Below are 16965 nucleotides of genomic sequence, written 5' to 3' on the forward strand. Positions count from 1 at the left end.
AAAGAGGAGCCGCGCGAAGCTGCTGGAAGGCAAAATTGTAGCGGGGGTTTCCGGTCCTCGAGTCCCTCCTGCCTGGAGTGCCCGGGAACACTTTTTCATGTTGATGTTTTAAGACTCAATTTGGAAACGCCGATCTCCGTCCCGGGGGAGGAGGAGAGGCACTGGCCGCGGGGCAAGAGATCGCCGCTCCTGCGCTGGGTGCGTTTCTCCCCCACCCCCAGCCCCAACCCCCGCTCCCCCCAAAGCTCGGGGGAAAAAAGAGCCTGCTTTGGCCCCCACCTTCCCTCCTTCCCTCCCTCCCTCGCTCCCACCTCCTTTTTGGTGCTGGTTTGCAGCGCTTGGCTCCAGCGCCTTCGCTTCGCGCTTGAATCTGGCTCGCCCCTCCGTATTATGTCTGCACTCCGAAGGAAATTTGGGGACGATTACCAGGTAGTGACCACCTCGTCCAGCGGCTCTGGCTTGCAGCCCCAGGGACCGGGGCAGGGCCCGCAGCAGCAGCAGCTGGTACCCAAGAAGAAGCGGCAGCGGTTCGTGGACAAGAACGGTCGGTGCAATGTCCAGCACGGAAACCTGGGCAGCGAGACCAGCCGTTATCTCTCGGACCTCTTCACCACGCTGGTGGACCTCAAGTGGCGCTGGAACCTCTTCATCTTCATCCTCACCTACACGGTGGCCTGGCTCTTCATGGCGTCCATGTGGTGGGTGATCGCTTATACCCGAGGCGACCTGAACAAAGCCCACGTCGGCAACTACACGCCCTGCGTGGCTAATGTCTACAACTTCCCCTCTGCCTTCCTCTTCTTCATCGAGACCGAGGCTACCATCGGCTATGGCTACCGGTATATCACCGACAAGTGCCCCGAGGGCATCATCCTCTTCCTCTTCCAGTCCATCCTGGGCTCCATCGTGGACGCCTTCCTCATCGGCTGCATGTTCATCAAGATGTCCCAGCCCAAGAAGCGCGCGGAGACCCTCATGTTCAGCGAGCACGCGGTGATCTCCATGAGGGACGGGAAACTCACGCTCATGTTCCGAGTGGGCAACCTGCGCAACAGCCACATGGTCTCAGCGCAGATCCGCTGTAAACTGCTCAAAGTAAGTGCTCCCCTCCTCCGCCCTCCCCTCCGCGGGACACCCAGAGCCTGCCGGCCCTCTCCAGTCCCTCTTCCCCCATCCCCCATTCACCTGCGCAGGTAAACCTCTTTAGGGGGTGGGCTGAAGGGGCAAGGAGGGAGGGAGGCCCAGCTGCAGTTCTGTTCTTTCCCCCACCCACTCTTGAGCTCTTAATTATAGGCATCATTTCAGATGCCTTTGGATCCTGTTCAGAACTAGTAACGTTGAAGCAGAGCCATGGAGCCTTGAGGGATAATCAGTTCCCCTGTCCTGGTCACCAGCCTGCTTTGCTTTTCAGCCTGCTTTGCTTTTATTACCAACTTGGCATTAAACTTCAGATACTAAAAAAGAAACCATCGACGGATCAGCTTTCGTTTTGAAGAGCTGCAGAACTTGCCTCAACTTTTACTTTGGGGTTTGCCTTTATTGTATTTTTTTTCTTTTCCTCCCCCCCCTCCCCGCACCTTAATAATGTTCACAGGTGGATTAATTGTTCTAGGCTCTAGAAGCTTCAGTCCACCTGTGGTCATCTTTTTAAACAAAGCCCAGGCCTAGGGCACAGTTAATAAAGTGGAAGACATCACACCTGGTCCTTTTAAGTTTTTATTTTTACTAAATATTTTCCTAGAGAAGTATTCTGTGAAAGCTTGAGTGCTTTTCCTGTGGAGCCACTTGATAATTTTATTCTTAATTACCTGTTTCTATGAAGCCTTTGTCAATTATAGATTTCACGTGAAGCTTTTCAGCATCCATTAAAGAAGATTGCTTCCTACCATCAATGGTGTAAATGCTAAAACAAATTGCATATAGAGTGGTTATTAGGGCCAGGTCTTCCTAGTCATTACTGGGCAGCAGCACACACACAACTCAAGTCCACCCCCCACCCCTCACTCATCCAATTGGTGCCTGGGGAGGAGGGATTAAAGCCTAGTTTTCCCTCTAGATGTCATTTACAATGCCTCCTGCTCCTCCTTCTCCTCTCCTCCCGTTCCCTCCCCACTCCCACAATCTTCTTTTTTTGGAAGAGTTTGCTTTAGTACTTTTCAAATGTTTATAAATTGAAAATGACAACCCCAAATGAATAGGTCATAAATGGGAAAAGACTTATCTATAATTGAATAAAAAAAACCTCAACCAGATTCAGAATTGAAATGTTGATAAAATGAGAATCTGATAACTACTTAAATTGAGATTTTGGCCATTGGAATTTTAATTTTCACAGTATGAAAATATATTGTTTACCACAGCCACAACTTAGTTAATTGTGACACAAGGGGCTTTAAAATGTTTTCCCCTAATGGGATTTTAGTATTTTTGTTATTATAATTTCTTATTCTAATTCTTTTTGACTAAGTTACTCAGTACAGAATTAAAGCCACTCACCAGTCCTGCCATTTTGTATCACAAGCATATTTTACTTTGCTATATTAGGAAGCATGAGATTTTGTATATCAAAGGGCAAAGTATTTACCAGCCTTGTTCTAACGTATATTCACATGAAAATACTAGGAGTAAATAATCTGAGTATATTACATTATTTTGTAATTAATTATAATGAACTACATACAACTGTTAGAGTTAACCTTAGAGTATTGTTTCATTGACTAATGTCTGAAGTAAGGGGGTTGCCAGATCAAGCAAAACAGTTGTGCTGCTTACATGTTTATTGTAGTGATAATGTTGTATAAGCCTATTTCTATGCATACACCAAATATAGCATCTTTCTTCAAGTTAGGCCTACTCTGCAGATAGGAACACTTTGACTTTTAGTCTAGTCCCTAGTTTCTCCCAAGGAATCTATGTTCATAACCAGTTTGAGAATATTGTTGAATAATAGTTTACTATATTGACTGATCCAGTGGAAATTGAAAATTATACTTCTTTGGTTTGCAAATATGTAAAGTTATAAAAACAGAGATAATTCCGAGGCAATATATTTCAGATGTTTTTAGATGTCATCAAATTTTATTTGGACAAATCCCAAAAATTTGAATTTGTAGATATAGAATAGAATATGTGTAATATATGACATGGTATATATTATTCTCATAGATTAATATAATATATAATATATAGCATGTATTAATCTCTCTCTTCCTCTCTCCCTGTCATACACACAAACATATACACACATATGGAAATACAATGGTACAATCTATCTAAATCACACAAACCATACATGATGCCATGTACCACATATATCATCTTGATTAAAAAATGTTAATAGTATTGAAAAATTTGAAGCAAGTGTACTATATTAACACAAGGTGATAAAGTAATATTTAATTGTGATAGTAGAATGGTACTCCTATAATCTTTTTACTAATAAGTTATCAGGAGAATACCAGTATTGGAATTAAAAATGATCAATACATAGTATTACATTTATATTTAAACAAAATTATAGTAAACATTTTCACTTATTTTTGTGGAAGTAAAAGGCCAATCATAAGTAGTTCTTCAAGCAATGTACTTCAAGCAATGATAATGTACTTTGCTTGAATTTTTTCTCTGTAGGAATAGTAATTAAAATGAACTCTTGTAATTATTGGAAATTCCTAAGAATTATTGAAAAAGAGTCACATTTTATTGAGGAATTGATAATAATCAGAAAAGTTAAAGGGGAGATTTTTCTTTAACAAGGTGTTCTTATTTTCTGTTTTGAAAACAGTTAACTTCAAAACAGTTAACTTTGTTATTGGATATAAGCTTTGCCAAAGGTCAAAGTTTTAATATTTTTCCATTAGCTCTATGTATTCCTCATGCAATATGTTATTGCACATTACTATACTAATGATAGTATTGATACTAATTACTGTTCATATATTTTTGTCTATAACCTGTCATTTTTCTACTGCTCTTCCCTTATTTTTGGAACAAAAGCTTTTTTAATGAGTTAAAACATAGACTTTTCTATAATTATTCAAAACCACTTTTGATTCTTGAGAAGACTGTAAGATTATGCATTGAGTTTCTAATACTGGCCATTCTGAGATTTTCCATGAATAACTCCTTTGAATTCTATAACTTTTGGTGGAAGCTTAAAAATTCTTTGTTAATTTTTAATTTTTCCTTTTGCTTATATGAAGACAATTTCTTCATATAAACTTTATTCTTTACTTTTCAACTACAAAATACTGAAATTTCTCTTAGAAATGAAATATAGATATTCTAACAGCATGCCTGACAAGGCCAGTTATTTTTTTCTACTAAAAAAGTTTAAATTAAAAGTGAAATTTAAAAATTATATAATTTAGCTACAAGTAAACTATAGTACTATATTAAGATGAGCGTTAATAGTTCATCTTATCATCATATCCATCTTGAACCATTAATGTCTTTTGTGTTTTCTTACCTGGAGAATAGTTATAAACTACTATCATAGTTTTGTTAATTTAATGTATTATCCTTACACATATTTAGTTAAAATGCCTGGATTAGGGAGTTGAAATATATAGTTGCAATGCTGGAACATATGTTGGAAAACAAAATTTGGAAATCATCCCTTTGTCCTTCCTGTTAATCTAACAATAGTTATAGACTGCTCTAGACATCCAACTTTTTAAGGGAAGAATTAAATAATTCAAGAGTTTGCAAATGTATTATTTAAAAGCTGTCCTATATATGACTATAGGTTTCTATTATATATGCTCATATTTACACATACTTTTAAACATAAGCATGAAGTCTACTATTGTTAGATACATAATTTGAAAGGGATAAAGGTGATTTTTTTTCTCACAGAAGGATATTTTTATTTCTTTACATTTCTTTTCATTGCCAGTAGTCATATATTTCTTTCTCAAAAGGTTAGCTATACATCCTTTAATTTTCATTTTTTGATTTATGGAAAGGCAATAGAATGAATTCTTGTATTCCCTGCCTTTTCTAACATCACATATATTGTTTTGGTATTTACGTGTTCTGTTCTTCATTCATATGGATGTTCAGAATCAGATTCTGAGTGCTTTTTCCACATCAGTGAGGTCAAGTGCAGGACAACAGAAAAAAAAAAAAAAGATCTTGTCTTCAAACTGCTAGACTATTTATCCTCCTTGTAGAATGTAGCTTCTTCCCCCATTACTCACCCCTCCCCCAGTTCTAAATATTAAACCTAGGGTCTCAGGGCCTCATGAATAAACTGTGCTATTCAGTTACATTCCCAGGCCCGGACACACTTTTATTTTTTATTTTTTAAATTAAATTTGTTTTTTGAATCACAAGGGATCAACCACAGGGCATGAAACTAGCTAGGAAAGCACTCTGACATTAAGCCATATCCTTAGCCCTGTATTAAAATTGTATTAAATCTTTTAACCATAGAAATTCCTGGACCTCAAGAGTCTTTCATTTTTCTCATGTATTTATAGATTTTGTCTTCATTTCATATTTTGTACTTTAATGTGAATTTGTTTTAATGCTATACAATTTTATGTTGTATGGCTGACTTTTTTTAATCAATTGAGTTTGATTAATTTCAACTTCTTTTGATATATTAAGAATATTATTTGTCTTCATTTTAACAAATTAAATGCACAGAGTATCTAGAAGATCTTGGATCCTTTCTAAAATCTATTACTATTATTCACTTCCCCACCAGCGGTAATATCTTTTTTCTTTAATTTTTAAATTTCATATGGTTTCTCAAAAGTAAGAGTAGCCTGTAATCAGAGCAAAAAGTTTAACGTAGAAAAAGTGTAAATACTCACAAATAAAAAGCAGTAAGAAAGAACAAATGATAAAGGAGGCAGACTAAAACATTTGATGGATTAGGGAGTGTTTGGTATGTGGGAGGGGAATGTGCAGGAAGCTAACAAATTCTGACCATAGTTATTATAAATTCTGTAACAGGCCCTTACAGCTGCTCCTTATGTCATCTATTATAAGATAAATGACTTGCATCTATTGAAGGTACATTGGTTATATTAAAATGAACTTTTTTTTTTTTTTTTACTTATCTTGAGGCTTGAACTGAGAGATTGGGCTCTGTCCCTGAGCCTCTTGTTGCTCCACTTGAGCCACAGTTAGACTTCTGGCTTTTTCTGAGTAGTTTTATTGGAGATAAAAGTCTCACAGACTTTCCTGCCTGGGCTGGGTTTGAACTGAGATCCTTAAATCTCAGCCTCCTGAGCAGCGAAGGATTACAGGCATGAGCCACCAGAACCCTGCAAAAAAGGACATTTTTGGAACTAATTAGTTTAGCATTAAAAATCTTTATTTTAGTCTTGATACTGGCCTTGGTTTTTCTACCTGAATATTCATGGAATATAGAGCTTAAGATCCCAAATTAATGTACATTTTAGCAGCCAAGGTAGATAATATTCTAGGCTTACATTCTTCTCCATCTTACTTAAATTTTGATCTGCTTTTGGTTATATAGGCTCTTTTGCTTTTGATCTCAAAAACTCTTTTTTGGCCTTTTTCCTCCTAATATTATATTTAGATATTAATGACTCTGGCCTCTCTCTGTGTAGTTTTCTTTCTGACCTCAGCATCTACTCAGTATGTACGAATACATGTGACTTACACAAATAAAGAGGAAAGTGAAATTCTACACTAACTACTAGGAATGTGTTAGGACAGATTGTATTTTCTCTCCACCTTAGCCTCTGGCCTGCATAGCCTTTCCAGCAGAGACTTGTTTGAGGTAGTGTGGTAAGGAGTAAATCAAGCCTGAGAATATGACACAGTTAAATATGGGCAGACAGGTGAAAGTAAGTACATGTTATATTCAAAATTCTCACCAGCCTCAATCCAAGCTAGGAAACTTCTGGCACAGTTTCAGAAGATACAGATTATATTAATGCTGTGTTGGCCCTGGAGAATTCAAGTGGCCAATTATCTCCTGTCATGACATTACTAAAAGAATATCTAGTATCTAGTATGCACACACATATACACGTGTGTGTACCCACCAATAACTGTCTTTCATCTGTCCTATAAAGGCTATCTGAAAGTACTTGACTGTAGTGGTCTCTTCAGGCATTTGTGACTTATGATTCCTTTGATTTTGTATGTGATGATCCTGAGGCTTGAACTCAGGGCTTGGCAACTCTCCCTGAGATTTGCTCATGGCTAGTGCTCTACCACTTAACTCAGAGTTCCATTTGTAGCTTTAATAGTGATAAATTGGAGATTCAAGTCTCATACCCAGACAGGCTTCAAACTTCCATCCTCAGATCTCAGCCTCCTGAGTAGCTATTTGTACTCAGAATTGTAGTTGATTATTTTGTAGTTCTCTTTGGAATCCAAGGCTATTCAAATTGAATACTTATTACTATTTTAAAATTAGTACATAGGACAATAGAATATGACACATGTCTTAAACAGGACACATAGGTCCATTTACATAAAATAGAAATATATACTATTAAACTATTTATTAAACAGCTATTTCACCATGACGAATACCTTAGAAATTTTCATATACTTTACAAAAGTTTCAAAATTTCATGATATTCAAATGATTATTTCTGGACAATAAATATAAGCAAATTTTAAGCCTTAAATATCTTCAATTTTTTTATAACTATAATTCAATCAACCAGAAGAGAGTATATAATAGCAGAATGATCTTTACTTCTTTCTAAGATTTCATACAACTACAAATCAAAGTTAGTAGAAACAATTTTCAGGTCATAAGATTTATAAATATGTTCTAACTTTTTAAGAGTTATAAATGTTTAATTCAGTCCACAGTTTTAATTATTATTTAATAAGGAAGAGTCAACTTTCATTATCCATTTTTTAGAAGTTTCTTTTTATCATAGCTGTCTAAATTTTTAGCAATTGTTTTGAATTTTGAAACAATCTGAATTATTGATCTAGGGCATCCTTATTTTCAATTTATCTGTTCCTTGGATTCATTTAAATTTTTAAAATTTATTATATAAAATTATGGCTATTATTATGGCAGTTCCACATAGCACATCTTATTTACTCCCCTTATCAAGGAAATAAGCATGGATTTTATTCCCTTTGGGATTAGGAAGTTTGTAGTACTAGGGAAAAAAGACTATCCAAGATAGTCTTCTTAGATGATAGTTCTTATAATGCCACATGAAGTCAGGTTAAAGTATGTGTACCTCAGACTATTTTGTCTATGGTCAGATATTTCTAAGTGAAACACAGTAGTTGATAAATAAGACATATGAAACTAATGGATTACAGTGACACCATTTTATCTAATGCTCAAACTTAAAATCAGTTTGAGTTTATGTAGGCACATATATAATTCATCTTTTCCTTTATCTTGCTCTGTCATATATATATGTATGTAAGTGTGTGTATGTTTATTACAGTTCTCTCAATAAAATTTCTCAATTTCTTTTACTTCACTTGTATAATTTAATGGTTTAAAGACACAATCTCTAGCATGTCTATGAATTAGGACACACTAGATTAGAGTTTTATAATCTGGAGTAGTATGTGCTTACTTCTTAAATTTATTGAGTAGGTCTCTGTAGGTTTCTGTAACATTTGGCTGAGCTCTGCTACCATAACTGGGGTCTATTCAGACTTCAGACACTGCCAGTCCTCCAACACCTGCCACTCATACTGTACCCTTCACATTGACCTTCAACAGAGCCTTCTGTCTGATTCTAGTCCATTACTGACTCCAAGAGGCAAACAAGGAACAGGGGTGTGAACATATTGATAGGTGAAATATTTTATGGTTTAATATGGTTTAATATAAAGAAATAAGATGGGTGATAACAAATGTTCATGTATGTAGGGTGATTCAATAGTTAAAGAAATGTTAACTTATATAGTAGCCACTGGAAAACAATTTCAATGTGAATGTAGAAAGTATATTTCTGAAAATATAAAAAATGAAGTTATTAATACTTTTCCATTAGGTCACATATTAAGAAGTCTGGGACAGGGTACAGAGCAGTGGGAGAGGGGAGGTGGAATTACCTAGTATCATTTTGAATATATGGACATACATTTAAAATAAGAAGTTGAGCCTGAATGGAGCAAATATGGATCATGTATGTTAAGCTTAAATGACCTATATCTGAAGAAACTACTAAAAATAAAATATATCTTACTACAAACTGGAAATTTTTCTGGTGGCCTATCTGTTTTCTAGGGCATTTTTATATGAGTTTTCAAAAGATTAAGGAATATATGATTTAATAGCTTCTGATAAGCTTCCCCTATGACGAGGAACAAGTTTAAATAACAAATACATAAAAAGGAAGCCAAATTTTAGTATTTGTGTGCCAATGAATATATTCCTTGAGGAAAATTATTATAAATAAACAGTAAAATGATGTTTTAAAAAGAATTATCAGGGTCAATACTGACACAAAATGCTGAGAAGGTAAAGTATAAAACAGCTAGTTAAAAGACCCATATTTTGATTATTACAAGTACCAAAACACCACCTTGTGTTTATATAGCACCTATTTCTTACTAGGTTAGAAAATAACCACACAAGCATACACATAATTTTATGGTTATATTTATGTTTTTCTTACTTTTTATCTTTATCAATATTTGATACAGTGTAGGAGGAAGATGCTGATTTGTTTTATATTTCACTAATTTGAGAATAGGTTGAGAATAAGTTGAGAAATATAGGTAGCTTGAAAAAATGTCAAACATATTTATTATGTTGGCTTGGAAATGCCTTATTTTCTCCAACATTGGTTGTTATAGTGGATGTTTTTATTTATCCTCCCCCCCCCCCGTGAATTTTTTTCCTTTAAGTCATCTGTCCTCTACCTCGTGTTCTCTCTTTTTCTTCTCTTCTTTCTCCTCCAAACTACCTACAAGGTAGAGAAGAAAAGTAACTTCAATGTCTTCTTTGGATTTTCTTCTGGACAAATAATATTCTTGAATATCACCAAGTACAAAATTAGCCTCTCGAATTAACTAATTTTGCTTTTGAAATTCTTTATAGAAAGTATTGCCCATATAAACCTGACAAATTGAAACCCTTACTTCTAGTTGCACAAAGAACAGGTCACTAAATCAATTTCTCAATGTTTTGAGATATATTTACCCAACATACAAACCAAAGCATTTCTTGCTCTGTGAATAAGATTTGTATCTTTAAATGGCCATTTCATTGGACAGAGTAGTGCAATAAGTTCAGTTTAGTTTATTAAATCAGTTTTTCTAAGACTCTGAAGAAATGTCATGTGTTCTCCAAAGTTCCATTTGACCAGCAGCATAGTCCTCTCCCTACTATTTTTTGTATGTTGCCACTAATATCCATCTGTATTTACCACTTATATTTACAAATTAAACTTAAATATTGGCTTATACATGGAAACAGAAAAAGTGAGTAAGTTTTCTTTCATGGTTTGTCAATTTTGAAGTTATATTTAACTTTCATTTTGATCCTTAGAAAGCAAGTAGATTCATACTTCATTGAATCTGAGTTTTGGGGTGATTTATCCTGAAACAATACTATGGCCTGATAAAAGATTTTTTAAACTTCATCAAATATTGATTTTTAATTTTGATTAAAGAAAGTTCAATTTGACATACTTTGTCACTATGCTTTAAAATGTATAGAGAAGGAATTACAGGTCTGGGAAGGTGGCTCAGTGGTAGAGTGCTTGTCTTGCATGCATGAGGCCCTGAGTTCAATTCCTCAGCACCTCATAAGCAGAAAAAGCCAGAAGTGGCAGTGTGGCTCAAGTTGTAGAGTGCTAGGGTTGAGCTGAAGAGCTGAAAGACAATGCCCGGACCCAGAGTTCAGGCCCCAGTGTGGGGGGAAGGAATTATAATGCAGATTATTATCAAAGTGTAGAAGGCATCAGGTAATAGCATCTGCCTGTTAATTTCAGTATGTGAGCACTTGTGTACATAACACAATTTAGTATGAGAAAAATCTTCATTTTTATTCATTTATAACCATTTGTGACTTTTCAAAAGTCCTTAGCAAATAAATGATTGCATTGTACTTTTTCAATACATGGATAAATCTCTTCCTAAATGATATTCAGCCTTTTTCACCTTAATAAATTCCATAAGAATTGCCCACTTATTTGCTTCATGGAGAAAGAAAATCTTGACAACCGGTGAGTTGGTGAGTTATCATGCTGTGATTTATGTCAAACAATGGCACATGTACATTCAGTTCCACAGTTGGCGCTAACAGCCATTGTTGGAGCAGGCATTTCTCCAAAGCTCACGAGTAAGGGAATGGTAATTATAGCAAATTGTATATTATAAATAATGCATGTATGTTCTGTATGAGCTATGTGGGATTTCAGCCCATTTGCTAGAACATAGCTGCATAATGATTTGTTTGGATTTTGTTACAGATGATTGATAGTGCAGAATGTTGGCAATGATGTAAATTACTATTGGGCTGCCTTGAAAATCTTAGTACAAGTGGTGATTTCTTCTCTTTTTCTGTGTGCTTGTCTAGTCTCGGCAGACACCTGAGGGTGAGTTCCTTCCCCTTGACCAACTTGAACTGGATGTAGGTTTTAGTACAGGGGCAGATCAACTTTTTCTTGTGTCCCCCCTCACAATTTGCCACGTGATCGATGCCAAAAGCCCCTTTTATGACCTATCCCAGCGAAGCATGCAAACTGAACAGTTCGAGATTGTCGTCATCCTAGAAGGCATTGTGGAAACTACTGGTGAGTAAACTATAGCTATGACATCATGTTTTCTTATTCCATAATAATATTATTGTTTGTACAGTATCTGTATAGATTGGGATAAATTGCTGAGAGTTCTCAAGAATGAAGTAATGACTTGTCTCATATCTTTGTAACATTAGTTTGATACTGCTTTGAAAATTAAGATTTACTCTGTTGGTGGCTGCCTATCAGATATTAACCACAGAAATTCTCACTGGAAGGAAAGAAACTGACATGATGCTTTGGAAATTACTATGATGTTCTATTTTATTATAAAGCTGCATTTCCTATAATCATAATTTTTCTTAAAAAATTTAAATCAGGCTAACAGTCTGAATTCAATGTATATATTCTTGCCTTGAGGATGTTGACTTCGGGTTTCTTGATATAGCTTTGGTATTCCTATGTGCAATCTGAATGGAAAATTGCCTGTGTGTATGCACATGTGTGTGTTTGCACAAAAGCAACATTTTAATTTTAATTTCAAAACAGGTCACTAGACTTCTCCAGCTGAACCCTGACTATAGTTTTGAATTAAAAAGGTTTTTTTTCCCTTCTGCATCAGTTTAGATATGTGCTGTATGTTATTCCTTAAGATTTTTGTTCCACTGGAATGTTCTAAATCCTTAAAGTTTGCTGCTCTCTGAATATTTGGTTGGCAAAAAAGTAAATTTGAGCATATTATTTATGCTTGAAACAATACCTCATTAGTCTGGAAGCTACTGGATTCATAGGACAAAATATAGTCTCATAATTACACATGCAAATGAGTGTATATATTGATATTACATGTTATCCAGGTAATAAATAGCAAGGCATATTTTCACTCTTAATTTTTCTTCAAACATAATGATAATCATAGTGTTATGTATAAAGTATACAAATACTGCAACACTGCTCCCAATTTATATTCAAGTTTTATACAAATTTGTAAGATCTTTGTTTACATAAGTCATTTTTGTACAAGGAGCAGTGAAACTACTATAGTTTTCTCGTCTATCACATAATGTATCTCTGAAATTTAGAATCTCTCTTTTAAAGTACAAATAATAAACAAGTACCTCATCTCCATTTTACTATAATGTTTATTAATCTATCAATTTAAAATGAAGACTCTGAACCTTTTTTGAGGATTTATTAAAATTTTAATATATGTGAAATTTGGTTTGGTGCACTGTTTTAAGATTGTGAGCCTTATTCAATTTTTCATTAGCATTTAAGTGATACCAATATTATATGAGACATTTTAGACTGGTAAACAAACTGAGTTTTGAATTTCTTCATCTAAGCAAACTTATATTTCAATATCATTTTTTACATCTCATTTCTTAGTGTTACAATGTGTGTGTGTGTGTGTGTGTGTGTGTGTGTATGCATGTGTGCATGTGTGTGCACGCACAATATTAGGCTTGAACTCAGAGCTTGAGCACTGTCCCTGAACTTATGAGCCACAGCTCCACTTCCAGCTTTTTTGTGGTTAATTGGAGATAATAATTTCATTAACTTTCCAGCCTGGCTGGCTTTGAATTACCATCCTTAAATCTCAGCTTTCTAAGTAACTTGGATTGCAATGTGAGAGATACCAGTACCTGGTCAAACAGTTATTATTACTTTTTGTTGATTTATTTCATACAGTTATATAACTATGTGCTTATAACCAACCATAAAATTATTATTCAAATCACTATTAAGAAAACACTTTTTGTGTATGTGCCAGTACTGGGGCTTGAATTCAGGACCTGGGCTTTGTCCTGGAGCTCTTTTGATGAAGGTTAGTGCTCTATCACTTGAACCCCCGATTCATTTCTGGAATTTTTCTGGTTAATTGCAGATAAAAATCTCATGGACTATACTGGACAAACTTGTTTTGAATGATCATTCTCAGATTTCAACCTTCTGAGTGGCTAGATTTAAAGGCATGAGGCTTTAAGTGATATATATATATATATATATATATCACTTATATATATCATATATATGTATGTGTGTGTAATTTATCATGATACTTACATGTATAGAGACAGTTTTAAAGGCTTAAGATATACTTACCTATCCATCCATTCTTTCCCTGATTTTTATAAGTACCATGTATATTTCTTGAAAGTGAAAGCATTTTCCTACAAACTCACACTTCAAAGGTAAAATAACTCCCCAAATGTGCTTTGTGTTTCTTGACAATGGTGTCCTTGAAGACTTTAGACTAAGGTCTTTACCAAAGGTTTCTGCTTAGGTATGTATGAGGTTATCTTATTTATTAAATATTTTGGCTTTAAATTAAAGCAGGTTGTTCCCTTCCTTCCTTCCTTCCTTCCTTCCTTCCTTCCTTCCTCCCTCCCTCCCTCCCTCTCTCCCTCTGTCCTTCCTTCCTTCCTTCCTTCTTTCCTTCCTTCCTTCCTACCTCCCTCCCTCTCTCCCTCTGTCCTTCCTTCCTTCCTTCCTTTCTTTTTTCTCTCTTCTTTCTTTCTGTTTTCTTTCTTTCTTCCTGTCCTTCATTCCTTCCTTCCTTCTTTCATTCCTTTCTTTCTTTCCTTCCGGATAGCCAACAATGGTATATTATATAGATTCAAGAGGAATTTTGCAACATCATCTATTCTTTAGGAATATTGGTTTTAACATTTCCTCCTTCATGCTTGAAAAATAATTGTCAATGAACTTGCAAAAAAACGCTTTCCACAAGAAATATGAAGACTTGGCTAATAATTCATTTTTTATTTAGAAATTATCTTTTATGAAGAAGAGAATTAATAAGCCTGCTTCCTCTTAACCCCTGAATTACATGTGTTTTCTAGGTCTAATACAGCAGAAATATTGCTTACATAAAGAAAATTTATCAGACATTTTGTTTCAATATATGTTCTAATGGAAACTGTTGAAACTAAAACCTGCAGCTCTACTCTACTAAACCTGTTTAAAATAACATGTTTTATATCCATTTTGCCATTCTCTTGTAATTTAGATTCATCTTTAAGGATACTTCCTCCCTTATCTCTCCAGTCACAATAATTTTCTTGTCTCATTATAGATTATAATATTATCATTAGTATTAGACAAGATTTGTTGCTATTAAGACATCAAGATTTTCCAGTTTTTCTACTCAAGTTCCATAGTACTAAACCTTCGCAATACTTTTTTTTTTACTCAGAACAACTTCCTATCACATTTAGCAATAAAGTACCATGTTTTTATTTCCAGTAGAGAAATAATTACTGTAATTACTGAATTTATGCTGTATGCTTAAAAGTATTGGAGTTGCTATAACATGATGACCTAAATGGACAGATTCCCTTTCCTCCCTGGGTTCTATTCTAATTAGAGAAGGAAGATGACAAACCATAAATAGATATACCAATATTATTAGGTTCTAATATGTTGAAATAAAAAATAACATGATCATGGGATAGAAAGTGCACAGAGATTGCTTCAGGTAAGGAAAGTCACTCTGAAATTAAACTGAGCCTCACCTATCCAGAGGGAAAGCTTGGGCTTGTGGGGGGGGGGCAGTGTGGCACACACTGCAAATCAGCTGATACAAGGGCCCTGACTTGGGAATGGGTTTGACTTATTCTAGGCACCAAGAAATGGCAGAGGTGTTTAAAGGAGACTGTGAATGGTGTTCAGTGTGTGAGGATGGGGGGAAGTGTTGGGATTTCATCATAAAGCCAAGTAATTATTTAGTAATAACAAATTGTACATATCAGAAGGCCCACTTTTCTTCTAGTAGGTGGCATTACTTTTTGTTGTTGTTGTTGTTATTGTTGAAGTTAGTAGCTGATGACTTGGAAATGTGTACAATTCTCTGGAGTTACCACTTTCATGTTTCATGTGACCAGTCCTTGCTCTCTCTCCACCCACTTGGACAGAAGTATGATGTCATTGAAATTCACTGGTCACAATCTTTAATTTTTTTTTTTTTTGCTACTTCTCAATCCTGAGGTCTCAGCAGGGAATAATGTAGTGGGGGAAGGAGGTGAGAAATTAGAAATTTGCTAATTTTCATGAAAATTTCAGCTTTCATCCCAAGATTCACCTATATTAACGTTCATTTTCTTGGAAATGTTTTACAATGATCAGACTAGGGGCTTTTTGCCCTTTGTGATGTAAACAAGACAGACATTCCATGCCCAAGATCTGCTTCTTATTCACCAGGAGCCAGCAAATTCCTAATGTAGCCTACCTATACCTCTTGTTCTCTTTTCCTCTCCTCCCAGGAGAGAGCCCTGCTGGAGGCAAGCAAAGCATGGCAGATTTGGCTCATTAGAACTGATGCTTTCAAACTTCAATCTGCTTTCTGATGCTATTTGGCAGTCTTTTTAATTGTCTTTTCTGTATTCTCAAGCTTACTCCCCATGGGCTCTATTTTAGACCTTTTCTCTTTCCATGTCCCCATTCCCAGATGTCCTTTCTCTTTCTTGGCTTATCATCTCTTCACCTATTCTATTAAAAACAATGACACTTCAATTTCTTGTGCATCTGTCTACTATACTTATTTTTCTGCATAGTTACATTATCTCTTTCCTGTTGTTGTTGGGGAAAGTGACTATTCTTACCCTCCCATTGTCTCTTACAGAGACAGTCATGTTTGTTAAACATTTCTTCCCATTACCTACAACTTAAAGTTTGATTCTTCTCATGTTATCTTCTAAAATCCTATTAACTCTACTTGTGTAAAATGTTTTCAGAGTTTTTTCCCCCTATAGAAAACACTTCATTAATTGCTCTTTTACAGTTTGAAGGCTTTGTTTCCATGGGATTGAGATATAACATTTTATCCCAAGTTTTCTCTGTATTTTCCAGTTGTTTCTTATATTCTCTGTCATAGTCCCTTAGCCTTCCTCTGTCTGCAGCTTCTCCCTAACTTTCTGCCGTTGCCATCATTCTTGTCTTGTTCAGATGCTTGCTATTTTGGCAAATTCACATGATATTGGGTAAGAAATCTCCCATCATTTTGTTCTTGCATTTCCTATATGAATTTCAGATCACTTCCCCACAATTCAATTTTCCTTTGTCCAAATACAAGGTCATCACCTTACATCCTCTCTTGGAAAGTTTGTCTCGATCAAATGACAGCCATTTATCCACAGTCTACCTCTTTTCTTCGTAAATCTAGCTAATTTCTTCATTGCACTATTATGCAGGTTAACCACAACTGTAAATGCTAAAGAACACAATTGTAGACAAAAATAAAAATAAAAAAATAAAAAAAATCCTTCCCTTGTGGATTATTGTTATCATTTGGTAA

The 16965-nt window shown here is 35.3% G+C and overlaps 1 protein-coding gene across 2 annotated transcripts in view; it reads left to right on the forward strand.

The window, feature by feature from the left end:
* Nucleotides 1-263: 263 nt before the first annotated feature.
* The window catches only part of Kcnj3 (potassium channel, inwardly rectifying subfamily J, member 3), a 151566-nt gene continuing 134864 nt past the window's right edge, over nucleotides 264-16965 (forward strand). The window contains exons 1-2 of one of the 2 annotated variants that reach the window (XM_013028258.1): nucleotides 264-1095; nucleotides 11507-11723. In XM_013028258.1, coding sequence (XP_012883712.1) covers nucleotides 391-1095; nucleotides 11507-11723 — 922 coding nt within the window. In that variant the 5' untranslated portion in view covers nucleotides 264-390. The remainder of the gene's footprint in view (nucleotides 1096-11506; nucleotides 11724-16965) is intronic. The other variant, XM_013028267.1, reaches the window with a different exon arrangement.

This window comes from Dipodomys ordii, unplaced genomic scaffold (genome assembly GCF_000151885.1).
Source record: "Dipodomys ordii isolate 6190 unplaced genomic scaffold, Dord_2.0 Scaffold5, whole genome shotgun sequence".
In the NCBI taxonomy this organism is placed as follows: Eukaryota; Metazoa; Chordata; class Mammalia; order Rodentia; family Heteromyidae; genus Dipodomys; species Dipodomys ordii.